This window comes from Natator depressus, chromosome 6, assembly GCF_965152275.1.
Source record: "Natator depressus isolate rNatDep1 chromosome 6, rNatDep2.hap1, whole genome shotgun sequence".
Classification (NCBI taxonomy): Eukaryota; Metazoa; Chordata; order Testudines; family Cheloniidae; genus Natator; species Natator depressus.
The window spans coordinates 33,129,103-33,156,400 of NC_134239.1; the positions used below are offsets into that span (position 1 = coordinate 33,129,103).

General features: G+C 43.1%; 1 protein-coding gene across 6 annotated transcripts in view; it reads right to left on the reverse strand.

Moving 5' to 3' along the window:
• Positions 1–384: 384 nt before the first annotated feature.
• LMO1 (LIM domain only 1) overlaps positions 385–27,298 on the reverse strand; it is an 85,408-nt gene continuing 58,494 nt past the window's right edge. For 3 of the 6 annotated variants that reach the window (XM_074954980.1, XM_074954982.1, XM_074954981.1), the window contains 3 exons: positions 20,045–20,258; positions 5,178–5,303; positions 387–797 (listed from right to left, as the gene is read on the reverse strand). In XM_074954980.1, coding sequence (XP_074811081.1) covers positions 692–797; positions 5,178–5,303; positions 20,045–20,258 — 446 coding nt within the window. In that variant the 3' untranslated portion in view covers positions 387–691. Of the gene's footprint in view, positions 798–5,177; positions 5,304–20,044; positions 20,259–27,298 lie in introns of all 6 variants that reach the window. The other 3 variants (XM_074954979.1, XM_074954978.1, XM_074954977.1) reach the window with 2 other exon arrangements.

Here is a 27,298-nt window from a genome sequence, read left to right on the forward strand (position 1 = left end):
AATTAAAGAAGTTGTTTACCACAGAACTCATGGGGATTGACTAGCGATGCAGTGAAGATTCCCCAGCCATCACCCACACAGCGCGCATTTACTCCTTTTCTACAGGATGGTAATTGTGGAGATGCAATGTCACGTGGTTCAAACGGAGAGGTTGAATTTCAGAGCAGCACTTCCTCCTCCAACTCTCGTCTGTTTGTATAGTAGTTTAAACTTGTGCCCATTAATTTATTTCATGCAGCTTCCAGGGATCTGTGTATTGTTTTCTTAAAAAAAAATCTGGTCAGCACCAAATACAGGAAACACAAGCCCCGACTGTATTACGAATAAACCACAACTTAAAATGACCAGGAAACATTCATAATTTTTAATTCACACCAGTAATAAAATTGCATTACATTTTTCATAAAATAAATGTTCCAGTTTATATACAGAAAACAGACTGTACAGAGCCCTCCCCCAGACCCCAAAAAACTCACAAACATACAGGCAATGCAGTGCTCAGCTAAGCAGGCACAACTGTACATCTAAATTTGTAACTGCTTTGTGTTGGGGGCGGGAAAAAAGTACTACAATGTATATAGTCCTTTCTGGACCAAGAATTAAAAAAATATTGCAGGCAAGCTGACAGACGCCCCTCACTGCTTGTGCGGCTGAACGTCCATCCCACAGTGCTTCAGCAAAGCAGGGTTTGTTATTGAACTTGGGACTCAAAACTTCCATTCAGCTGCCCTTCCTCATAGTCCATCTGACACAAGATCATGTTGTTCTTCAGGAAAAATTTGTCTCCCACGCAAAATCTGAAACGTTAAAAAATAAAAGGTCACGCATGTCTAAATGTTAGCTGGCACTAACCAGGTGGCAGTACGCTGAGGAAAAGATGACAGAGGATTAAGTCTAGAGGTAGTGGGTGCCCAGACGGAAAGGAAAAGTTATCTTCATTATGAACTATGCTTCCCAGATTGGAATTTAGGGAGGCAGGATACAGCGGATAGGGCACTCGACTAGGAACCAGGCGACCAGAGTTCTATTTCTGGCCCTGCCACTGACCTCTAAGAGACCCAAGTCACTTCACCACCCTGTTTCCCTCTCCTACCTTTTGTCTGTGTTGTCTATTTAGACTCTAAGCTTTTTGGCGCAGAGGCGCTCTCATACTATGCATTTGAACAGTGCCTAGCACAAGGGGCCCTGATCTCTGTTGAAGCCTATAGATACTACTGTAATAATAATCCAACAGGAAAAGTGATGGAATATATCCCCAAATAGACATGAGCTTTCAGAATTTACTGAAACCAGGAAGCAAACAGGGTATGTTACACAAAATGTTTGAAATGTTCTATGGTATTCAAATTTCCAGGTGAGGCAGTGTTTACACTAATTTACAGGCACCGAATGGCTATTAAGTCCTTCCTCACCCCCTTATGTACAGTGCTGAACAATAAATAGAAGTTTCTTGATGGATGGCTAGACTCGGTTAACCTTTATCTTCATGGAATGGAGCGTAAAGTTCTCTGTCTACCAGGTAAATTGTTCTGTTTGTATTAAAGTTGACAGAGAGACTTGTGATATTTAACAATCTTATTTGATCATTAAGGTCAAAAATGTTGCACACAATACCTGAAAGGTGCAGTTTGACAGCCACTAACCTCCTCACACCTCCTGTTTGCTATAGATGTGAAAGTTAATCTACAATTTTAGGATAATACACAGTGCTCTTCATTGATCTCCCATTCAAGGGTAGAGTCTGACTTAGCACGTGTTAATGGCATAACAAAGCAGGACATAGGCGAGACAGCCTCAGTGTCCTAAGCCAGTCCCACTACTTCAGGGCTGGTACAGGCAAAGCTGGTTGTGATGCGGATGGCCAGTTCTGAAAGGGAGATATATATGGTGCACACATGTCCAGCCAGCCAGGAACTGGCAGATATGAACTTTAAAGAGGCAAAAACATCTAGGAGTTTGAGGGAGAAATATAGGCCCTACACAGCATGAAGCCCATGGAAAGAGGACAACTTTTCCTCAGCAGTGTCATGAAGCCTTGAAAACATGCCCCTACTATGCATGGTTGTACAAGGGAAATTCTCTAGTCCTGGTCTGAAATATGTTCTAGGCCTTTGATTGTCAGTGGGTAGCTAGAGACTGTAAGCCTGCTGTCAGGCTGGATAGTTTGAGTTATAAGAAGAGCGTTCATCTGCATGAGACCTACCACATCCAAGCCCCTCTAGCACCTCATACAAGTTTTCCCCTAATGGATGCCTATAAGTCAGCTGATGCCTTGCTTAATTTGGCAGTTGGGTATGGCGAAACCTGTGGCTTCTACAATGCGCTTAATTAGTATGGTTCATTGTGTGATTTAGCTCAGCACCCAGAGTCTCCTCTCCTAGCCTGCACCTGAAGCCCTCTTTATAGTAGTCTGAAATTCAGCGAGCTAACTTTTAACTTGTATTCCAGAAAAGAAACAAAAGCTGCTTCTTTAAGAGGAGACTCCAGTTAAAGCAGCATTGCACATATTTTCCTGAAAGTCAGAGCCTCACCAATGGGTTTGCTGACTATACAAAGTCTGTTAGCTAACATTTTCCAGACTGCAACTTAAGACACAGCTGCTGACTTTCTGCTACTTAATGTTACTTAAACTGTGACCATAAAACCCAAGGAGCAGGAAAACAAAACAAAGTCACATCACCAGTACAAATGCAGTACAGTCAACAGCTGCCTCTTGCCAAATCTAGCTGGGGTCTAGAGCAGCAGCAGGAGAGCTGGAAAGCGATTCGTAGGGTGTGGTAGAGCGTGGTTCTTTGAACCATTCAGGAAAAGCCAGGCATTGTGGGGTCCCACGTTTGTCTCTCACAATGTGCTCAATTTACAAGACAAAGATGTTTTTCTCCAACTGCCAGCCCTGAAAACTCAGCATGGACCCAGCAGGAAGCGGAGTGCTTTCCTTCTCCTGCGCAACTACCAATCAAGCTTTAGCAGGCCCGCGTCACACCCAAAGCGTTTTACACCTGGGCAAAGCCAGCAGTTTTCTGGAGGTTAATGTGCGAGGAGAAAGGAACCCAGCCTTCGCACGGCGCGTGCCGAACTGTTAGAAAACCCCTATCTTACTGAGCGAGTTTCATCAGAAATCAGAGAGACACAAACACTGAACCCAGGATGCCATTTGTATAAAGTGACTTTCAGAACAGAAGCCAACACGAGAAAAAGGCAGGTGAACGGCGTGAAACATCTTAGAGTACTGATGTGTCAGCAGAGTACAGTGGTAAAAAGAAGATTTAGTAGTTAGGCAACAGCTACTTACCCTTAAAAAATGCAACATGAGTGAGCCCCAAGATACATTTTAGGAATCAGAGTGTTTCTGATGTCTACTGGAGACGATAGCAGATGGAAATATTTCATACCTAACACTATTAAATAATGTATCATTTTGCCTTTTAAACCCCCCCCCCCCCCGCCACTGTGCTAAGAATGGAGCCTGGGACTCTGAAAAAGAACGGGGTAATACCAATGGATCTCAAAAAACCTACCCCGAGGACTTCGCCTGTGAGAGGCTGCTCACTATTATGAGTTTCGTCTCTGACTGGGGAGGGAGGTGCTGAATTCCTGCTAGCACAGTCACAAAATGAATAGGTCTTCCAATGCTTTCCGGATAGCAATAAGGTATATCATACTATTATTAATATGAAGGTATAGCATATTAAATAATAAGGTATAGCATGTTAAAGACAGAATTAGAAATAAGACTACGCACCAAAACACTGGGAAATACAGTTTGTCTGCAAGCAACTACGCTCCCTGTCCAACACACCAACCACTAGATGTCACTATAAGCTCAGTGGAATAACCCTATTAAACTGGGGACAGCCTGATTTATTGCAGCTGTCAGTATTAATAGGAAGGCATTCTACCCCCAAACAAATAATACCAGCTTTGTGTTTGATGCAGTGCCTTCAATTAAAGCCACCCAAACTACATACCACGTGTCTGATTCTCCTCATACGTGCACTGGTGGGAGTTGGGGGCAACTCCACAGACGTCAACCAAGTTATACTGATATAAAACAAGCGTGAGAGGAAAGTCAGTCCCTGTATTTTGATATGTTCTCACAAATCTAACATGAAAGCTAGAAAGGAGGTGTGAGCATATGCATGTGTGTAAATATCACACACACACACACACACACACAACCCCATATTGACAAATTCCAGAGTAATTGAATGTGATGTATCTTATTTTTAAGTAAAATATCAAGTATGTTAACTTGGCTTTGAAGTAACATGCGTTTCTCCCATTCAGTTTACTCACTCTTCTTTTCTTCCTCTTTTAAAACATGTCCCTTCACAAATAATAATTTGTGGTTCAACCGGCAGCCTAAGCAAGGAGGGGGAAGTTTTAAGAACGAACACATGCTTCAAAAAGGGAGACTATGCTGCATTTAATGCACTCAGCTTCCAAGAGGAGACCTCAATCTTCCGACAACTGCACCAAATCAAGAGAAAAGCATGCCCTAAAATCTTTGCACAACCCTCCTCCCACAGTTCAGTCTTTTATAGATACCAATGAGTCAGGCTGAATCCGTATGTCCTTTCATTGTACACTTTGATATGTATTTTTCTCTGCATCTTCCAGTCAGGTATGGTACAGCCCCATTTAAAATTACCCCACAAGCAGGCCCTGTTGCTTTTGCAGGAAACTGAAGAAAGCACTTTGTAGTCTCCAAAAGGGCTTACCTAGAATATATTTCTCCTTCGTACCCTCCTCACTTCTGAGGCGGTCAGAAGTCTGATTTAAGTAACTGTAAGTTAGAAATACTTGTGCAAGAGAGGGTCCTATCTCTGTCTATGGGTGTTCAGCAAACAGGTTAGATGCTGAAAGATCTGAAATAGTTGTAATGCAACTGAATGAACAGCTTCTGAGAACAGCTGTCTGCTGCTTAAAGTGCCTGGATCTGCAGTCCTCCCCCCGCAACCCCCAATGCCTACCGGCTCCACCAGGCCCACATCCTCGAAAAGGTTGCAGGACAGACCCAGTCTATGTAGGCAATTACAAATAAGACAACCCAGCCAGCGCTAGCAGCTTCTCGGCCCCAGAGAGGTGGCAAAGATCAAGCAGATTTCCTTGGTCCGTCGGCAAAAATAAAAAATAGCTTGTGGGGTTTTTTATTTCTGTAATAACTGTGTCCTCACCTCTGGTTGCAGAGTTGGCAGGCAAAGCAGTCCAAATGGTAAACATTATCTCTGGCCCTCATCACCATCTCAAAGGCAGGGATCAGTTTACTGCAGGCAGCGCAATTCCCGGTGGTACCAAAGAGCCTGCCAAAGAAGCACAATCATTAGAAGCCATTTTAATTAAATGGTGGAAGCACTAATTAAGTGTAATTAGCAGTATCAAATACTGTATTGCACCAATAGGAGTTGCACTATCCATTTCGGTGACCAACCAGTGTGCAGGAACTTGGGATAAAACTGCCTGGTGAGCAAATGCCGATTGTCGAGATGAAACTTCACTTGGCTTGTGAGCCTTGGGCTAATTTACTATCTAATGGAGAAAAGCATTAAAGACACTCACAGTGCTATTTTGGGGCTCTCACAATTTCAGTCAAAACAAAAACTATTTGCAGGGTTTGTTCTCTGAACATCTTGCTTCCTTCCCCACCCCACGCAGCACCCATTTGCTCTTCATTGTTGCCTTATGGAGGAATCCAAGCTGATGACGATAAGCCAGTTATAATGGGTGAAACGCAGAAGACTCATTAACTTTGCCAACTCTGGCAGGCAAAGCTGCAGCTGGAGAAAAGTCTAACTTACCTCCTGTTTTAAAGAAACACACACTTATCCAAAGACAACTGGCAATAATGTTTTACAAAGCCACTTCATACATTATGCTATGACCTCCACCCTCCTCGTCCTTCCTGGGAACCAGCTAAACTTCTTACATTGAGGCACAAATACTACAGTCAACAGTTCACTTCAGCTCCCCAGTCCTTGAGGATAACCCTTCTGCACTGGAAGCTTTGCCACTGTTGTCATGGTTTTTGCCATCTCCCTTCCCAGATGTCTGCTGCTCTTACAGCTCCCACAGGGAGACTAACCAAGAGCTACGACATCATCCCCCGCAGCCCTCGGACAAATCCCTGAAGACCCGTGAGCCAGTGCCACTCCCTGATGACAGGCATGACAGCACTTCTCAATTAGAGCTATAGGAACCAGTTGGGGATGCATGCAACAAACCAAAGATTTCAATCTTAAACTGTGAATAGTCAATATACACTTAGTTACTTTCTGTTTAAGAGAATGCATGTGATTGAATTGTTCTCAGACCTATGTGGAAGGCATCTTCTTTCAGCTGATTGTTAGTTCGGTGTGCATGTACCGAAGCTGGATCTTGCTAATGCCAATATTTGCTAGTTCCACCAGTACAAAGAGGCAAAAAGCATAGAGAGAACCGCTTGTAGCCTGGCAGAGGAACACCTAGGTCTGATTTCTCAGCCTACAATTTGCTGAACCAGTCAATGCTACTGATCACTGGACACTAATAACTGAAGTGTGATAAGATCTTCAAGATAACCCTTTCGCTCTCAGGCTTCTGAGCACTCATGTGAGCTTGTTTTTGGTATATTAAAGTCTTACTTCTTGTGTCAGATGTTAAAAGAGACACCTATTCCTTTTCTGTTATTCTTGGCTTGAAGGCCACTGGACTGTTTTCGTTGGGAGGAGAGTAGACATTTGTGTTGGACACTTAACCAAAAAAAAAAAAAAAAAAGGCTATGGTACAATGGGCAAAACAGAAATAGTACCAGACACACAGCGATGTAAAATGTAAACACTCTTGCCCTCAGACTTCACCACATTAGGGCTGGAGAGCCTGTACCACAATACACCGAGCAAAATGGCAAAGAGTTTAAATAAATCTTACAAACGAACACAACGCAAATGGCAACATATTCGGCAAGGGCAGGATGGTGGCCTGCTCTTACGATAGCAGGCGAGCCAGCCCTTCACTTTCCTGCATGGGCTCCCCGCATCATGGGTTAGTGTAGGAGAGAGAGAGAGAGAGAAGCAGCCTTCAGAGGGCTGCTGCTCCCAGTCCTACAGAGGTGGTCAGGGACACTGCAAGAAAGGGCATGTCTTATTATGGACCAGTAGCAGACCGGAGCAACGGGGTGGTGCCAGCAGAAGCTCACAGTTCCCTCCCTGGAATGCTCCTGGGCCAGCATAGCTACAATGCCCCTCATTCTGGATGGGGTGCCAATTTATAATCTAGCCCCAAATTTGTATTTTCTCATTCATAGTCATTTTACTTGGCAAAACAAAAGTGTCACTATCACTCTTTGATGTAACCGTCTTCCATCGTAAAACAGAATACCCTTAGTACAGTAGCAGCAGTCATTAGTTTCAATTTCTCTATTTGATAGAGAACTAGCAGATTAGGAGAACAATGACGTCTGCATTTTTAGAACATCCAAATCACAGCAAATGTTAAAAAAAGACTTAAAAAACTAAAACAAAACCCAAGCAAAGCCGCCCAATATATTAGGTAAGAACAACAGTGGAAGTTAATCCTGAATTTGTTCTGTGCACGATGCCACTATTGTTGTGAGCGTAAAATATCCATTATTCATTATCACAGTTGTGCGGAGCTCAATCTAGATTAAATAAAATAAAGGGGCCCCAGACAGAGTTATTTGCATTGTTAAATGGGCATTTTTCTCCACCCTTCAAATAGGATGTTTCTCTACATGGAAATGATGGGGAAGTTTGGACAGATGTTCAACTAACTGTTTAAACAGTTAGCTTAAGAAACATGAAGATTGTATTTGGCATTGGATTCACCTGTCTCTTTTCAGGGGTTGGGGAGTAAACCAAGTGTTAAACAGCTTTTACTGTTTGCATCAGAGCTGCAGTTTATGTTTTGTCCAGCTGAAATTATGTTGCCTTTTAATGTCTACATAAATGTAGCTCCCAGTTTTTCAGTGTGCTAATCTTGTTCTCTTCCATTAAGTCCCCACCTCCCTTCCCTAACATATGAACATTTGACACACATTCAAGCACTTTCAAATTTTAATCACTTTTCCTGGAACAATTTAAAGCTCTATATAGTCACTAAAATTCTCAAGTATGCCTAACATGTAGCTCAAAGATCACAGGCTTTTTGCTGTTGGAAGAAGAGCAGATTGAGGCAAAGAAGAGATGTATTCTTCACCTAAGAATTTGTTTTTGGCACGTCCAGCTGTCATGCTCCATACCTCCTCACTTGGCGATCACATGAGAAGAAGTCTGGGGTTTTGTTTTTTTTAATTTTGGGGGAGAACTTTCACCATCAATACATCCCATGGTTTAGTTTAAAAAGAAGCCACAAAAAAGGAAAAACATACTGCGTCCTCTGGATGCATTTTCCATAGTAAATCCAATCTTGTCTCACACATAGAGAAAGCTCAAGCATATCAGGAAAATATACCATAAGATCCTCAATATTCTCACTGGCATGACACCACTGGGAGAAAAAAAGTCAGAGACAAGGAAGGTTTTTTAATCTCTTTTTAAAACTTTTTTAAAAGTTAGAAGACAGCAATTTTTAAGTACAGATTTATTCTCTTATGTAACAGAAGGACCTCACCAGCTTGTAAATAAGCTTAGACTATGCAGATTTAAAATTTAACACAATTAAACTTTTACCCTGTGGTAGTAATTATGCTTAATGGCTCTTACTCTGAACTTAACCATGTCTATTGTCGTCAGCCAATCTGAAAGCAGGAGTTTAGCCAAGGACAATTTTCTGTAGTTTATAGGCACACTAAAATCCAGCTATTCTATATTCCGATTAGCTGTTGATGTCATTGTGTATAGTGAAAATTAAAGCTAATTGGCACACAGGAGCAGCAGTGAATACAAATGAATTGAGGGAAATGGGGGGGAGCACTCTGTGGAAGTCCTATGTAACTGTTGGGAGGCTTCTTTTTATTTCAAGACTTAGCTGCTTGTGACAGTCATCTTCTGTACAACGTTTTGGAATTCAGCAATGCTGTGGAGGTACTTTGACTAACTATATGGTAGGGGCATAATTACCCAGAGTTTACCTTTTTTTTTTTTTTTTTTTTTTTTTAAAGGGTATGAGTGAGGGACGTATAGTGGCGAGCATGTGAAAGGGAGGGACTTGTCTAAAAGTGACCGTCTCCCCCATCATTTTAAACACATTCTGTATTTCCTATTTACACTCATCCCTCATGAACAAACATTAGATATGTACCCCTTCCATGAATCTTCCTTCTCGCCCCACTCACATTCACGTATGGTCTAAGATATATGAGAATCTGCACATCTGTTTCATGATCTCTAAACCTACAAACAGTATCTACAAATGGATTTCTAAATACCTAACAAGAGCAAGATTGCCCTCCAGCCTGGTATTTGCAAACCAGCAGCAAGTCAGTCAGGGGCCAGAAAACTCTCCCATGAAAAGAGACTGAAAAGATTGGGGCAGTTCACTTTAGAAAAGTGACGATTATGAGGGGATATAAGTGTATATAAAACACAGAATGGGATAGAAAAGGTACATTGGGAGCTTCCTTTCTCCCTGCTGTATAATACGAGAAACAAGGAGGACATTCAGTGAAGTTAAAGAGGCGGCAAGTTCAAAACAGATGAAAGTACACTTTTTCCACACAAAACAATCAGATGGTGATAATTGTTGTCACAGGATGTTGTTGAGGCCATGAATTTAGTAACATTCAAGAAGGGATTGGACATTTATATGGATACCAAGAATATCCAGAGTTATAATAGTTAACACTAGCAGATTTTAGGAGAGTGAACCTCATGCTTAAACCAATCACTAATTACTAGGGATTATGTGGTTTCAGTATGAGACCCTTGCCTACCATGCTAACCAATATGGTCTCATTTTTAACTTGTACTCCTCTAGCTGTTCTGTAATCATCTGCTATTATCTTATATTTAGATGGTCATCTCTCTGGGGGCAGAGACCACCTTTGTTCTTGCTTGTACAGCACCTAGTACAACAGGGTCTATGATTAGGGCTCCTTGGTACTTCTACAATAAAAGTGATGATAATCGTTATAATAAAATTCTTGCACCTTCCTTGGAAGCATCTCATGCTGCTGCTGTCTGAGACTGGATACTGGTTTAGATGCACCCTCGGTCTGATCCAGTGTGGAAGTTCCTATGTCCATTTCTTGTACCTTGAATTCATAGTTACGAGAAAGAGAGCCTTGTTCCTACCACTTCAAAAACGACCTTCCAGCAAGTTGGACTTGAACAACTTACATCAGTGTTTGTCGTCAACTGCATGCAACAGAGTTCGAACACCACACACGTTTAATACGAGCTGACAAAATACTGAGTATGCAAATAGCTGTAGAAAAAAGCTTCACAGCCACTTAATATGATACAAATGTAAAACCAATTCTAAAATGCAGGCTGCACGACATCTCTAATCTGTCTGTGTGGCATACAGACATAACTTACTCCTGTGTTCTGTTTCTCTTGGCTCCCACAAAAACTGCATATGGCAAAAAATCAGATAGATATTGCCCCTCCCATAATCACTGCTTGGCATGTGGTAATTACCTGTTAGTGAGTGCACACTTCTCAATACAACAGAGCCAATGCTACAGGGGAAAGTTGTGTCAATTGAAGGAAAGGAGCCATATTTTGACATTAATAAAGTCGGTCAAGTTGTTCTTTCATGATGGTTTCTAGTTCAGTTCCAGAGAATGTACATTTTATGCCAGAGGGTTTATTACTCATGGATAGCTAAACAGAAGGAACTGAACCGGCATAGTATAAAAAGCCCTCTGCTTGGGTGGCCAGCTAGCCTGGAGACTATGGGGCATAAATTTCAGGATTCCTCAAGGGCACACGTCTTCAGCTGAACAATCCATATGAAAGGTATTTATTTTGGGTCTTTTTGTCCCTCCCTCCACATTTTAGAAAGCAAGAGATTTACACTTCGTATGAAGCTCTCCCACCTACTGTCAGAATATAAGCATCATCTTCCTCAAAAGCTCAAATCTTCCTACAGTATAACTGCACCAACCGACATTAAAACCAACCTTGGCTTTCACAGATGCTATGTAAACATACATAGATGGAGCCAAGTTTTCTTAGGAGAGTTTAGAAATATTAACAGGAAAGTTGCAAGTTTGAAAGTGTTAGAGGCAGGTCAGTACATCAAAGCCTACCAGAATTAGTCCACCCCCATCAGAAGGTTTTGAAAAATAAAATCAAAATCAACTAACAAACCCAACTGCCATTTGTTATCCCGGAAAGTTCTGGTTTGTATAAGTGAAAGGCTTTCATCTCAGCTACCACATAGGAAATAATCTTTGCTGTGACAATACGAAGTGTGACAATGTGGTTGAGATGCACCATCTTTTGCACATAAAACACGGCATTTTCTTTTTCATTGTCAATCTGTCCAGGTACAAAACAGTTTTAGCGACAGGGAAATCCCATGCAGAATGCCTCAAAGTGGTTAAGAATAATAAAAGTCAGTTTAACAAACTCAACACTATTATTAGGATCTTCAGTAAAACCCAAATTTAAAACACAGTCCTTTCTGGCCATGCTGCATGTATCTGTCATCTTTTTAACAGAAAGTACATTTCTGGATATAAGCGGGTTGACTGTGTCCCTTTAATAACAGATCATTGCCTAATATATCTGCTGCTGATGCCCATATATGCCGTACATTTCTTCAAAAAATAAATAGCACCCTCCTTGGAAGGCTTTCCAGTTTATCGAGTTCTTTCTGCTGATTAATGCTCCTGAATGTAGCTTCAATGACACTGTTGACAGATTAGCTCTCCTTTTGCTAGTTTTGGCGCACACACTGGAACTTTCAAAGATTGGGCCTGAAATGTGTAACTGTGGTTTGGCCATTTGATTTGGTGCCACCATCATTACTTACACGTGGAAGTCTATTGAAAGCTAGGCATTGCTGTGCATGCTTCCTTGCCAGACAGAACTATCACATATTTTTAAAAATCAAAGACTCACTTTTCTTAATCACTAACAAAACTACTGTACATTTACTGGACGCAATAACTTTCATCCAAAGGCATCCCTAAAGCTCTTTACTCACAAATCGAAATATAAATTGTACGTGATTATTACTGGGGCAGAACAAAGCAATGCTGTCCAAAAAGCTGGAGACAGGAAAAGGTGAATGCTGAATCCAGCTGGAAGTAGGAACTTTTAGGTGGGAAGAAGGCACCACGGCTACCTAAATTGGAATTCAGTTAAGACGGAGTAAAAAACCTCTCTCTCTCTCTCTTTTGCAAATATGGTCTTGGGATCATTAACAACCAGATAAGCTGAAAACCCCAGTTTGAGTTCCCATTCAAAAGTTGCAATAAGTGGAACACCACGCCCCTAGTCTATGCTGAGGCATTGGTTCCATACCAATTTAGGGCCTAATCAAAAGCATACTAAAGTCAGTGAAAAGATTCCCATAACTCCACTAGGAGCTGGATCAGACCCTTAGAGAGAAACTTGCCCTCTACTGATTTACCATCATCTCTTTGTCCAATATTTCAGCTTCCTTTGGAGATAACCCTCATTTAAGTCCTGACCAGGACCAACTGCCTTGTTTATCAAATTGTGACAAGTTCCTAACAAGTGCTGGTACGTATGAAACATGCAGAAGTCATTTGGTCTGTTTCTGTCACACTGAGTTTCATTTTCCTCTGATTTACGTGGGTGTAATTCAGGAAGAGTTCCATTTAAGTCAATGGAGTTGCACTGGTGTAAGATAGGAGAGAATCAAACGCATCTTCAGAAAGCACCCCACTGAAAATTCTGAATTAAGATGGCAGTTCCACCAAGAAACTCTGAGCATGGCTCACAGAGACTGCTTGTGTGCTCCAAGTTGGTGGATCTTCAAGTATGTCTGCAGATCAATAAAACAATTGAATTAAACAAGCAGTTTACAAAGAAGCACACTAAGGATTTCTATACCAGGAATAGTGGCTTCCAACAGAATTTGCCTATTCATCAGAGACAGATAAATTAAAGATGGAAAGCTAGCCATCATGACTATTAACCAAATGGTAAATACATTTATTTAGACAATAATGTATCTGGAAATACATCTGTGTATGTAGCTGGAGATTGAGGTGGGATTACAAGGATAGCAAATTTAAACAACTCAAGATCTGATTTCATCTTTCAGAATTAAAAAAGAAGAAGAAAGTGCTTTAGGAAACATGAAGGTTAACAAATGTTCCTTTCCAAGCAATGATGACAGTTTATCTTTTGAAAAAAATGATGAGGATATGGTCTGGTAAGAGTTCCTGAAGCACTTTTGAAAGATGTCCTCAGTGACTCAGACGAAATGTATTCAGTGCAGAAAGCCCACAGCCTTATCTGACGCATTGAACGGCAGCCTGGTCCAAAGCAATGCAGGCAGGCAAAGAATATACAGAACCAGTAAGGCTCCTGCCACTGGGTTCTACCCCACTCAGAAGAGGAGAAAACATTCACACTAAAAGGAGCTAGTTCTCATGCCAGTTCCATGCACCGGTCACAGCTGTCCAGTTAACAGTGCTTCTTCCATGAAAGATCTATGCATTGTGTGTATTCCTGTAGGGAGCTCCAAAGCAGGATATCACTGAACAGCCCAGAAGCCACAGCGGACTTCTGAGGTGCACCTTCAAAAGTTTCCATTCATGAATGAGCAGAAATGCAGCTGAAGCAATGTGCAGCGTGTCATCTAGTATTTCTTTAAACGCATGCACAAATAAGCACCACGGCCAATGACCATGGAAAATGCACCCTTTGATTCACACTGGTTGGCCAGAATGCTAGGGTCTCTGGTGCCACCTACAATAACAATCCCCACTGGAAGTTAATAGATTTGTGCTCCAACAAAATGAAGGGGGAAGCAAAGTCCACTGCTGGGAGTCGTTCACGAATCACGAGGCAGCACATTCTCCAACAGCTTGAGCTCCTCAGTGGCTCTCTACAGTTACACCACCACATGGGCCAATATCCATTCAAAAAGGCCTTCTGTCCTTTATGTAAAGCCTATGGAACCCCAACAGAGTATGTGCTCCTATTATATGCACTATTCCCAGCAGGTTTAATTTATCTTTCCTCTGTCCACATTTGTAGATTCAAAACTGGCTTGCTTCTTAGCTTTGTAAAGACTCTGTAACATATTTAGTGTACCAAATTCCATTATTTGACACTGCTCTTCTTGGAAACCACGTAATCACGGTAAGTGGCCAGTGATTAATTCTTTTGATAGTCATTGTAATACTTTAAGTCACTGCGATGAACTTATTTAGTATAAATATAGCTGTACTGTGTTTAATTCCACTGTAGTTTAGCATTAATTCATTTCCAATTGCTGTAGAAGATGATACTTTGTCTTACCGACTAGAGTTTGGATATTGGCGCCAAAGCCATTAAAGAAAGGAGTCAAAGAAGAAGGGCTTTGATAATTCTCTGTGAGTGAAGCAGAAAAATACTGGAAGTGAATTAAGGACTGAGGAGATGGTGTAGAGAAAAAAAATGTTATGGATTCAGAGATCCTGTGGGCAGAAGTGACTATTTGGAGTGGAGAGCCTCTACTTGAACAGATGTGGCAAGTGACCTTCTAGGCAGAAGGCTGGCCAGGTTGGTGGGAAGGGTTTAAACAGGGAAGAGGGAGATGATGGATACACATTACAGCATAAAGGTGGCAGACAGGATATTCAACAACATACATGGCCGGCAGTACAATGCTGAAAACAAAGCAGAAATGGCTGTAAGAATGGATAGAAATGAACAGAGGTAATCAAATGCTAAAAACATTAATATTAACAAGAATAATGCAGCATTATCACAAGAAAAAATCCTATTTGGTTGTCTACGAGAGAGCCACAGAACAAGACAATTGGAATATCAACTTGCGCTGGAAAGCTGGCACTTTGTTACATATAAAACTAGTAGAAGGGACAAGGGACAAGATTTGTAAAAAAGGTTTTCTAAAGCGAAGTCCAGATTTAGGAACCTAAGTAAGTGGACTGATTTTCAGATGGACTGAGCACCCAAACAGCTATCAATGATTTCAGCAACAGAGAATTTGGTTAGCAGTGGGCACCTCAGTAAGGCATTCAGCGCTGCTCCACATAGTGCTCTCAGAGAAGTATGAAAAAGGCATGGCTACGTATATTCTGTGATGGATGTCTAACTGTCTGATGACTGGGAACGAAGTAATGCGCTAGTGTATTAAATAGCCCTCACCCGCAATGGATACCTTTCCCTCCCCTCAGCAAGAGTCAGATTTAGATCATGTGCTCAATGTCTCCATAAGTGACCTAGAACAAATAAAGAGCATGTTTACCAAGTTTTCCCATTGTAAGAAGTTAGGAGGGCTCCCTTGCACCTGGGGAAGCAAATGAAGATGGTGGAATCTAGGAGAGAGTTAGACAGGAAAAAATGATAAACAAAACTAGGTTTAATCAGGATAAATGCAAAGTGGTATGGTAGGAAGCTAGCAAAAGGGGAATGTTGGTTGGGAACTAGTGCTACCAAGAGATCTTTGATGAGAAAATGGGCCCAACTCTTTCCTGCCCTGTACATAGTAGTAATTTTACATCTGTGCTCAATAGCAATACAATGCTACCAAATCAGACTACTGCACACCCTTACACAGGGATGAATGGCTACACAGAGTAAAACCCAGTCAGTTGAACATGAACATGGAAATCATGCAGTAACAGAAGAGAAACACAGGGATGTATAAAATAGAAGTATAATGTGTGGAACTAAATAATTCTTAGTGAATTTAAAGAAGGGTAGCATAAATGATCAGATTATTAGAAAGTAACTTACTTAAAGATTAAAGAGAACTAAAGTAGCACAGTCTGGAAAGGGAACTTTGGAATGCAGATTTGTAACAAGAAAGAAAATCTAGGAGGGTTTTTTCAGTAGTCAAAGCGAGCACAAGCTTTTAGGGATTGAAATTAAGAAAGGAAGAATTTAGGATAACCTAGGAAACAATTTACAAGTGAAGTCAGTTACAGACTGGATATATGTGCATATGCAACTGCCATTATTTCAGTCAGTCAATGAAAGATTAGATGGAGATCTCATATTTTGTATCTGATAGTGATAAAAGGAGATGATCCAAAAGTCCCTTCTACCTGCAGTGGCTAAAATTCCTTATCACAGAGAAAGCCTGCACTGAACTGTTGTGAAGTAAGCTACGCGTTACTCTCACCACTAACACACTGAATAGCACTGTGAAAGGGTAAAGCAAACACTAACTGACCCCATACACACCCTGGAGAGGCAGCGAGAAGTGCTGTAGCTATATTTGGCTTATAGACGGAGGCAGAGAAGTGATGTGACGCACCCAAGTTATAGAGTAAGTCCATGGCAGAGCCAATGCTTTGGTAATCACTGATATAGGCGTCATGTTAAGACAAACAGAATTAGAAGTCTGGCTCAGACCACTGCCTGCAAGAATACGCTCAGCATGGATTACCTGTAAATTCCTCAGTGGTGCTGGAGAGACCTGTGTTCAATTCCTGATTCATCCACAGACTTCTTGTGTGATCTTGGGCAAGTTTTAAGAATCTGTAGAACGTGGATGAGACTTTCTTGCCTCACAGGGGTGTTGGATGATTGTGAGACACTCAGATATTACAGTGATGAGGGTCAGACTGACCTGGGGGCTATACGGCACTTCTTATCCTTATGACCTATCCTCGGGGCGCGCACACTCCCCACCGTCCCCCCGTTTTACGAATGAAGTTAGAGAGAACAAAGCCCCAGCCTAACAGGATATCCCAGCAACACAAGCTCCCCTCTACCTCCTATTATAAGTACCCCAGCACTTCAGTACTTCCTCCTCCTTTGGACTCCCTCATGCTGCCAGCAGCATCAGCTAGGTGCCCTCTATCCATTGTCCATGCTCTGCCAGGAGCAGGCTTTGACTGGTGTTACAAATCTTCAAAGTCCTCTCTCTTCCTATCTTCTAAAAATCATCTGTACTTTCACTTCACTGTCTGCGAAATTCCCCAGTCTCTCCCTCATCTCTCTCCCCGCAGAGCTCCTTGCTGTCCCTGGTCTCTCTTCCCCAAAGTCCAGCCACCCCCTGTTCCACATTATTCTACTCTCCTCCTCCTTCAAAACCCTTGTATTCAATCCTTCCCTCCCAAGCAAATCCCACAACACTCCACTCCACACTCCAGTCTCTCCTCCCACTCTTCAAAACAGGCCTCCCATCACCTACACTTTGGGGGTGGCCTACCTATACAATTATACTTGGGTCTGTGACGGCTGAAATTCTATGGACTCTCTTGATAGCACAGGCACTTCATATAGTCCCTTGGGAGATTTAAGTGCAGAATTCATAACTAGAGGAAAGATGCTCCCATTCCACTGATGGGCTACAAGGCGAGGTTCCAGTTTTAAACACCGTAACGGTTAATTACAATCAGATATTTCATGACTCCATTTCTTATTTTTAAGGAAAACTTGAAGGAAAATTTGATTTGTAAAATTGTAACCACTATAGACTCCCTAAAATATTACCCTGAATCCATTAATACTTTGATCCTAGATAGTTCAAGGGTTAAAACTATTGTCACAAATACAGCTGGTCTCTGGGCACCACAGGTTTAACAAATGTTGAATGGCTTAACAACAGTCTATTGCAGGGGTCTCAAACACATGGCCCGCATGTTATTTCCTGCGGCCCACATAAGCGCTGACTCCACCGGTGGCCAACCTCCCCTTCCCCGCTTCTTCCGCACCGCAGCGCGCCACGTCCCTGCTCCTCCGCCTACCTCCCAGCACTTCTCGCCACCAAACAGCTGTTTGGCAGCGCTTAGGACTTTCCAGGAGGGAGGGGAGAGGAGCAGGGACGTGGCGCACTCAGGGGAGGAGGCGAAGAAGAGGCGGGGCCAGGGCAGGGTTTTGGGGAAGGGCTTGTAATAGGGGCAGGGAGGGGGTATGCTTTTTAATCTTTTGATCATTCTCATGGCTCTTCTCTGAATCCTCTCTAATTTATCAACATCCTTCTGGAATAGTGGGCACAGAACTGGACACAGGATTTCAGCAGTGGTCACACCAGTACCAAATACAAAAATAAAGTAACCTCTCTACTCCTTCTTGAGAGTTTCCTGTTTATGCATCCTAGGATCATATTAGCTCCTTTTGGCCACAGCCTCACACTGGGGGTTCATCTGCAGCTGATTACCCAGCAAGATCCCCAAATCTTTTTCAGTCACTGCTTACAGGATGGGGAACTCTATCCTGGAAGTATGGCCTATATTCTTTGTTCCTAGATGTATACATTTATATTTAACTGTATTAAAAACACATTGTTTGCCTGCACCAACTTTACCAAGTGACCCAGATCACTCTGAATCAGTGACCTCGATTCCCTGTTCAGTTACATTCCAACACCTATTAGTTAGCCAGTATTTAATGGTGCCAGGCCACTTCTATATCATTCTATCTTTTTAAATCAAAAGTGTCACCTGGTAGCAAGTCAAATGCCTTACAGCAATCTAAGAATATGATGTCAACACTATTAACTTTATCAACCAAACTTGTAACGACATCAAAAAAGATATGAAGTTAGTTTGACAGGATCTATTTTCCATAAACCCATGGTGATTTGTATCAATTACATTACCCTCCTTTCATTCTTTATCAAGTCTCATATCAGCTGCTCCATTATCTTGCCCGGGATTGACATCAGGCTGACAGGCTTATAATTACCGGGGTCATCCAGTTTACTCTTTCATAAAAACTGGCATGAGTCTAGCTTTCCTCCAGTCTTCTGAAACCTCCCCAATTCTCCAAGACTTATTGAAAATCAACATTAATGGTCCACTGGCCTCCTCAGCCAGCTCTTTTAAAAATCTAAAAATCTTGGATGCACGTTAGCTGGATGGGCTGATTTAAAAATGTCTAACTTTAGCAGCTTTTGTTTAACATCTTCCAGAGATACTAGTGGAATAGAAAGAATGTCTCCACCACCATATGAGGAGAGCACATCATCTTTTTTTCCCCCAAATACAGAACAGAAATATTTATTGAACATTTCTGCCTTTTCTGCATTATTACTGACCAATACCATTGTCAGGATTCTTGTTGTTCCTAATATATTTTAAAAACTCCTTACTGTCCTTAACTCTGCTGGCCATAGATTTCTCCTTGTGTCCCTCTGCTTCCTTTATCAGTTTTCTATAATTCCTAACTTCTGGTTGATAGTCATTACTATCAACTTCCCCTTTCTTCTATTTATTTTATATATTCTATATAGTGGACTTCACTTCCCCTCACTTTCACAATAAGCCCCATTATTAGGGAAAGTACATCATAGCTATTGTCTTATTAAGACTCATTTGAGCTTCCACAGATATGTATTTACATATATCCAATCCAAAAAAAGTCACAATTGTCCTTGAGTAACAGGTTTTATTTGCTACAAATGCACCTGGGTGAAGGTAGCTCTACCTGGAGGAAGAGTCACTGCTGGTCACTATAAAATTTCCTGAAGGAAAACAATTGTTTAAAAAACTGATCTCTTATTTTGACACATTGTTTTGCTTTGTTGTGTCACCAAGGAGCCTCATTTGTGGTAGGGGGGAGCCTACGGAAAACAGTTAAATGTCTATGTAAAAGCTGCCATTGAAAGGCAAATGGGACAGACACTCAGCAGTTGTGTATTCACATAGCACTGAAGTCAGAGGAACTATTTCAGTTTACACCAGCTGATGATCTGGCCCTACATTTTAAAAACAAACACTCCTTTCTTTTGTAAGCTTGTAATTAAAAAAAATACCATAAAGCATGCCCTCCCCTCACTATCAAGCCTTACACATAAGCAGTTGCATCAAATATAATACAGCAAGCAAAAGGCGTCCTTAAAAAGGAGAAAGCTATGGATCTTGTACTCAATTTAACTACTAGGCAATGCTAAAAATTGTGCATATGGATATTTACACAGTACAAGTTTAGGAAAAATAAACAGCTGGCGGTGAACTGGGAGTTTATAGGAAGAACCCCCAGAATATGCCTGTATTTACCTCAAGTAATCTCTGCGGCAGAGAATGAGATTTGCTTTTGTGTAAAGAGTTGATCCAACCTCTCCAAGACGGCAGTCACAGCAGGCACATTTTAGACAATCTTCATGCCAATATTTATCCAAGGCCTTCAGAAGGTAGCGGTCCTTGATCTTTCGGTTGCAGCCAGCACAGCCTTTCTGTTTCCCTTTTGGTTGTACAGATAACATCGGCACACCTACAAACAAAAACAAGCCATTAAAATTCATGAGACATTTGCAGACGGTCAAATATTTTAAGCAAAGTTGCTTTCCCGCGCTGTTGGTGACTTTCAATGCTGCAGGTTTGGGGGAGATCATGTTCTCAACAGCTTTCGGCAGCAGTGATCAAAGGAACAGGTTTTGTCTTGGGAGGGATGTTCACCTGCAAGGATGCGATAGTTGTTTCCCAAACGATAAACTGACCTCAGCACCAAGCTCTGGGTTTAAAATCCTCCAGCAAATAAATTGGTTGCAATTTCAACATTTTTCTTTTTCTTAATTACCATTAACAGGTAATTAACAAGACAAAGGCAATCATGAAGATTTTAATGGCACATATACCAAGGCCCTAATGCTGGTCTGCTGTTGAGTTGAGCTTGGTCAAAGAAGGGGAGGAAAGTGGAGGCAAAGAAAACTATATGACACCCCTGTGACTCATTGCACCTCCTCCCTCACAAAGACCCTGATGAAAACTAGCATAGTCCTCAGGCTGCTCTAACCTATGCTGGCCCAGGCCCCTGAAGGCAACAGACTAGCCAGAGCACAATCATTCTTTGACTGTGCAGCTTATGTCAAGGGCCCTGCACTAGCACCTAGGAGATATTTCCAGGTAACTGTCTAACCTGGACTTTCTCTTTGCTTTGTGCCATCAGAGCAGGTACCAAAAACTCTGGGCCTCATTCAGATTCTGGACATCCCTGCTGGACAGCAGAGATGAGTACAAGAGTGTCAGGGAGATAGCTGGCATGGAGCAGGGGCTAGGTTCTCAATCAGGGAGTCTTAGGAGAAAGCAGTTCTTTGGCCACCAAATCCCTAGATGGTGATACGACACCAAGAGCCTATCTGAGTCCCCAGGGCACCAAAGTCCCCAAGCCTGTTAGTACACTGCCTCTCATGGGCTCCTCTTCCAACTTTCTAATAAGCTGCTCCTCCCTATTGCCTACAGCTTCCCTACAGGCCTCCTCTCTGGGTACCTAGTCGCGCCAGGACTCCTGTTTCTGAGCTCTGTGTCCAGAAGTCTTGGAGAGAAGCTGCTTGCCTGTTGCTTTGGAAGGAGTAAGCCAGTTTCCTCACAGGGAAAGGGGAGAGATTTACTCTAGAGCACAAGGGCAAAGGAAACAAAAACATAGTTTCATGGGGCTGAGTGGCCCCCCCCCAAAAAAAAGTGCACACTGTAAGTGACCTAGATGGAGGAAGCGACTATATAAGGAGTCAGAATGCCACTTTACCTAGAGCTTCAAAGTGTCCGTTGCTGGCCCTGCCTCATATCACACGTACATTGAAACGAGAGCTGGGCCTCCAGAACATGGTCGATTTGCCTTAGACGAAGTCGGGGAGATGAGAAGGTGGTGGTGCTGGCAACAGTGGAGGTGGCACAGGGTGTTGTCATGCAACATTTTAGAACAGTTTTTATAGCAAGTTATAGATCCTAGGAAGCAACAGCTTGATACTGGAAATTATTAACAGCCCCTTAACCTGAGTGGCACTACTTAGTGCTGCTGTATTAAGTGACATTTGCTGCTTTCCTTAAAAGCCAGGGGGGGCGTGAGGGTGGCTAACGCTTGGCTTCACCACTCTTAGAGTAATAATTGCCCTGTCAGAGCTGCAAGTGGAGGACAACAGCACTTAAGACACTTCTGCACAAACAGTGCGCTATTGATCCATTTGTTATCAAAAGTGATCTCAGTACTGTGGAAACAGGTCAAGTAACATTCAAAAATTCTTAAGGCTGAAAGAGCCCTCTTGCTCTAGGCTGCTGGAGGCTCAAAATCCACTTTTCGAGAAATATCTGCCAACTTTTGACACCGGCGACAACTATGTAATAATTAGTAAGTGAAAATCTAAGCCTCTGCTCCAACACCACACACAAATCATAGAAATCATAGAATATCAGGGTTGGAAGGGACCTCAGGAGGTCATCTAGTCCAACCCCCTGCTCAAAGCAGGGCCAATCCCCAATTTTTGCCCCAGATCCCTCAACGGCCCCCTCAGGGATTGAACTCACAACCATGGGTTTAGCAGGCCAAAGCTCAAACCACCGAGCTATCCTTCCCCCCTAATCAAATCAACGATGCTACTCGGAAACGCATGGCACCATCAGGCTGCCCAAAAGCAGAAAAAGATTTTTGAGCAACCACAGAAGCTTTTTCTAAAGAAAAGGCATGAACAACCCCCTGCAAATTCTAGAGGAAAAAACATGGATGTTTCAGAAGTGAAACCTATCTCAGAATGGGGTAAAATTTGAGCAGCAGTGATATTGCAAGACACGCCCACAAGAAGAGACATGAAAGGGACACATGGGTTCTACACACTGCTTTTTATTTCGGCATTTTGGGAGCAAAGAGAAGGAGTTCCACTTTTCCAGCCGATCTCTTCCTCAGAATATTTCCCATCAAGAGATAATTACGTGCCAGCTCAAACCCCACATCAGCACACTAACTCCACAAGCAAAGGATTGCAATACCTTGCTAGAATGGAGACCTTTGCATGGAAACAACACCTGATGTAGAAGTAAGTTTCAGCAGCAACATTAAAAAAAAAAGTAACAACTTTCTGAGCTTACTGAAACCAAGCACCAGGCTTCCCCAAATTTAAGAATCCTATTGAAAGACAGTATCTCCAGACACTGGAGAAGGGAAGAGAAAACAGCTCTCTATCCACTAATACAACATTTTGGATTACAGAATTAAAGTGGCTTGATATACGTAATCCAAGACTCTCCAAGATCCTTAAAGAGGTGTGACACCGCACAGTACTGGATGGGATTTGTTGACTAACCATATACTTGGATTCCACAGTGAGTGAAGGGATTTCCACTCCTTTTTATAAGCACAGTTAGTCTGGTCACAAATTGTATAACTTCAGCCTTGTCTGTCAAAAATAACCATAATCTTATTTGTCATTCAAAAGTGGACAGAAAGATTGATTTTTGCACGGCAAAACTGTGTTTCCAATATCTCCTCTAGATGCTCTTCAAATGGCTGCCTTAAAACCCTCCGATGTCAATGCTGCTGCTCACCAGTAGATGGAAAGCAAGGGAGAAGACACAATCCAAGTCGCTACTTGTCAACATTAGAAAAATCAAGTTTCAGATCACAAGAGATTGAAATTCTGATGCAGGGGATCACAAATCCCGTACCAGCTGTTCAGCTGCCAAATCATGAAAGTGAGTTCATTTTTCTTCTGGATCCCAACATGTGTTTAGATCAATACTCTGGGATACTGTAGGAAAAAACCCTGCTTGACAGGAGTTCTTTTATCCTCTTCAGCACTGGGTATGCTCGGCTGTGACAAACATTAGTAATTTGAGTTCAAACCTTTACAGTTCTTCAAGATACTTAAAATATACCGGTTTCAGAGTAACAGCCGTGTTAGTCTGTATTCGTAAAAAGAAAAAAGAAAAGGAGTACTTGTGGCACCTTAGAGACTAACCAGTTTATTTGAGCATGAGCTTTCGTGAGCTACAGCTCACTTCATCGGATGCATAGCATATTGAAGTGAGCTGTAGCTCACGAAAGCTCATGCTCAAATAAACTGGTTAGTCTCTAAGGTGCCACAAGTACTCCTTTTCTTTTTTCTTTTTAAAATATACCGCTAACATAATATATGAAGTTGCTGCTGCCACGTTAACAAGATTTTAAACAGGAGCTCTCGGTGTGTCAGTATCTCTAATTTTGTCATTCTCTGCCAGCCACATAAGTGTTTACTGTACATATATCAGGGCTCAGAAATACCGAGTAGCCGTCTACATGTTGTACTGGTACTTCTCTGAAATTATCATCTCTAAGGGTCTGTCTGCATAGTATTTTGGAGCAAACTCTCAGACTGGGTCACCAAATGGGGTTTGCATTAGAGCCCTAAAAAAATAGCAGGATCAACAGCACTTTGAAGTTGCTACTTGGACTTCACAGTATCGGCTCTGAAACCTAGGCTGAATTCCTGGAACAGCAGCTCTGAGAGGCGTGAACTGCCCCATTCATCTCAGAGGGTTAGTCATCCCTGGCCATCTGAGTTAAGGGTCTACTATTTCATTCTTCATGTAAGGCCATGTCTATACATATGGTGCTACAGCGGCGCTACTGCAGCACATGTGGTCCTGCCCGACCCCTGAGCTCCGGGCCGGGGAGGATCACCCCCAGCCCCTCCCCCGCTGTCCCCCCTCCCCCGCAGCCGCATGGCTTGTGCCCGCCCACCTCCCAGGCTTTCCAATAAGCCTGTCCTGCCACTCTGAGCGGCATGGTAAGGGCGTGGGGAGGGGATTGGATAAGGGGCAGGAGGTCCCGGGGGGTACTCAGAGGGCAGGGCGCGGTTGGATGGGGTGGAGGTTCGGGGGGGTGGGGGGGGCAGTCAGGAGACAGGGAGCCGGGGGGTGGTGGTTGTATAGAGGGTGGAGTCCCAGGGGGTCCCGGGAGGGCGGGGACAAGGAGTGGGGGGCTTGGATGGGTCAGGGGGGCCTGTCAGGGGGTGGGTGTGTGGATAGGGGTCGGGGCAGTTGGAGACAGGGAGCGGAGGGGGGGCGGTCAGTAGACAAGGAGCAGGGGCATTGGATGGATTGGGGGTTCTGAGGGGGACAGTCGGGGGGCAGGCAGCGGGAGGGGGCAGATGGGGGCTGGGGTCAGGCTGTTTGTGGAGGCACAGCCTTCCCTACCCGGCCCTCCATACCGTTTTGCAACCCCAATGTGGCCTTTAGGCCAAAAAGTTTGCCCACCCCCGCTCTAGGCCAATGGGAGAGAGCTCTCCCATCAGCAGAAAAACCCCACCTTCGCAAGTGGCGGAAGCTATGCTGGCGGGAGAAGCTGTGCACACAAGTGCTTATGCCAGTGTAACTTATGTTGCTCAGGGGTGTGACTATTCCTTCACAGCCCCGAGTGACATACGTTTTGCTGACACAGGTTGTGATGTAGACCTAGAGGGGGAACAAAAAGAACACACAATCATATTTTGAATATCTGCATAATCTGTGAGCAGCGTCTCATTCTGGATATTCACGGGGGTGGAGCTTGTTTTGTGGGCGGAGTTTGGAAGAACGCACTACCACTCCCCTGCCCCCCAGTCTGCCTCCTGAGCCATACAGTCAATCAATATAAGTCTGTTTCATATTTGGACAAGTTTCGTGGGCAAGGCTCGGTGTCCAACTTTTCAATACAACATGAATAAATGAGGAGTTTAACTTACCCAAGCTCATACAGAAAGTGCAAGAAAGAAACGCCATACATGGCAGAACAAACTCAACTCAATTTGGAGCAGTCTGCCCCACCTGTAGTAGCCTCTACTCCCCTACAAAACTTTATTGTGCTTGTAGTTATCATTAACTTTATACTACAAGAGATCTATGCACATCCACCCAACTTTAACACATCAGTGGAAATCTAGTAGGCATTGAGAAATACCAAACCCCAGGTTACGTTACTCTGCTGGTGTGCTTTAATCAACAGTCACACTTTCATTCATAAATATGCTGTTGAAACAGCTCAGCAATTTACAGATCTCCTTCCCCATCACTTCATGGAACCACATGTCATTCATGAGATCTTAAACAAGTCTGGAGAGCCTGCCTAAGACCCCTCCCAGGAACAGTAGATGCCTCTAGTTTCAAGGTTTAAACATTAAGTTTAATTGGTTCTATTTCTCCAAACAGAAAATAGTTACATAGGTGGGGTTTTCTAAAGCACCTAAGTAACTTAGGAGTACAAGACTTTCAATGGGACTTGTGTTTCCAAGTCTTTTTTTTGGGGGGGGGGGGAGGGGGGAGGAAATCACTCTACAAGAATGACATTTGCCTTCACTCTAAAAGTTGGGCTCCTAATAACTGCAGTAAGATCAGGACTTCTGCTGAGGCTGTGAGGGATGGAGGGAAAATCCAGTTCCCTTTCTTAAAATATTTCAAAAAGTTAGTTTAATCAGTACAGGAGGGAAACTTCCTTTGATAAAAGTTAAGCAGGGCTTGAACTAAATTGTAAGGGAGTCACTAGTAGCCTGTGTTAAGGATGATTAGTGGACCACAGTATGGTTTCTTGTCCCATATATGGCCTGTAGGCAGATGACTCTCTCAAACCTCCAATCTCCATTCTGTGCACATGATTGTCTTAGCCCTGGCCTACACTAAGAGTTTAGGTCGAATTTAGCAGCGCTGGATTGATTTAACCCTGCACCCGTCCACACAACAAAGCCATTTGTGTTGACTTAATGGGCTCTCAAAATCAATTTCTGTACTCCTCCCCGATGAGGGGATTAGCGCTGAAATCGACATCGCTGGGTTGAATTTGGGTTAGTGTGGATGCAGTTCAACGGTATTGGCCTCCGGGAGCTATCCCACAGTGCTCCATTGAGAGCTCTGTCCAGAGCGGTCACAACTCGGATGCACTGGCCAGGTAGACAGAAAAAGCCCTGCGAACTTTTGAATTTCATTTCCTGTTTGGCCAGCGTGGCAAGCTGATCAGCACAGGTGACCATGCAGAGATCATCAGCAGAGGTGACCACGGAGTCCCAGAATCGCAAAAGAGCATGGAGCGAACGGGAGGTACTGGATCTGATCGCTGTATGGGGAGACGAATCCGTGCTATCAGAACTCCGTTCCAAAAGACAAAATGCCAAAATATTTGAAAAAAATCTCCAAGGGCATGAAGGACAGAGGCTATCACAGAGACCCGCAGCAGTGCCGCGTGAAAATTAAGGAGCTCAGGCAAGCCTACCAAAAAACCAAAGAGGCAAATGGCCACTCTGGGTCAAAGCCCCAGACATGACGCTTCTATGATGAGCTGCATGCAATTCTAGGGGGTGCCCCTACAACTACCCCACATCTGTACGTGGACTCCTGCAAGGAAGTCTCACGCAACAGGGATGAGGATTTTGGGGACAAGGGAGATGAGGAGGAGGGGGAGGTTGAAGATAGCGCACACCAGGCAAGTGGAGAAACCATTCTCCCTGACCGCCAGGAACTGTTTATCACCCTGGAGACAGTACCTTCCCAACCCGGGCTCCCGGACCTTGAAGGCGGAGAAGGCAGCTCTGGTGAGTG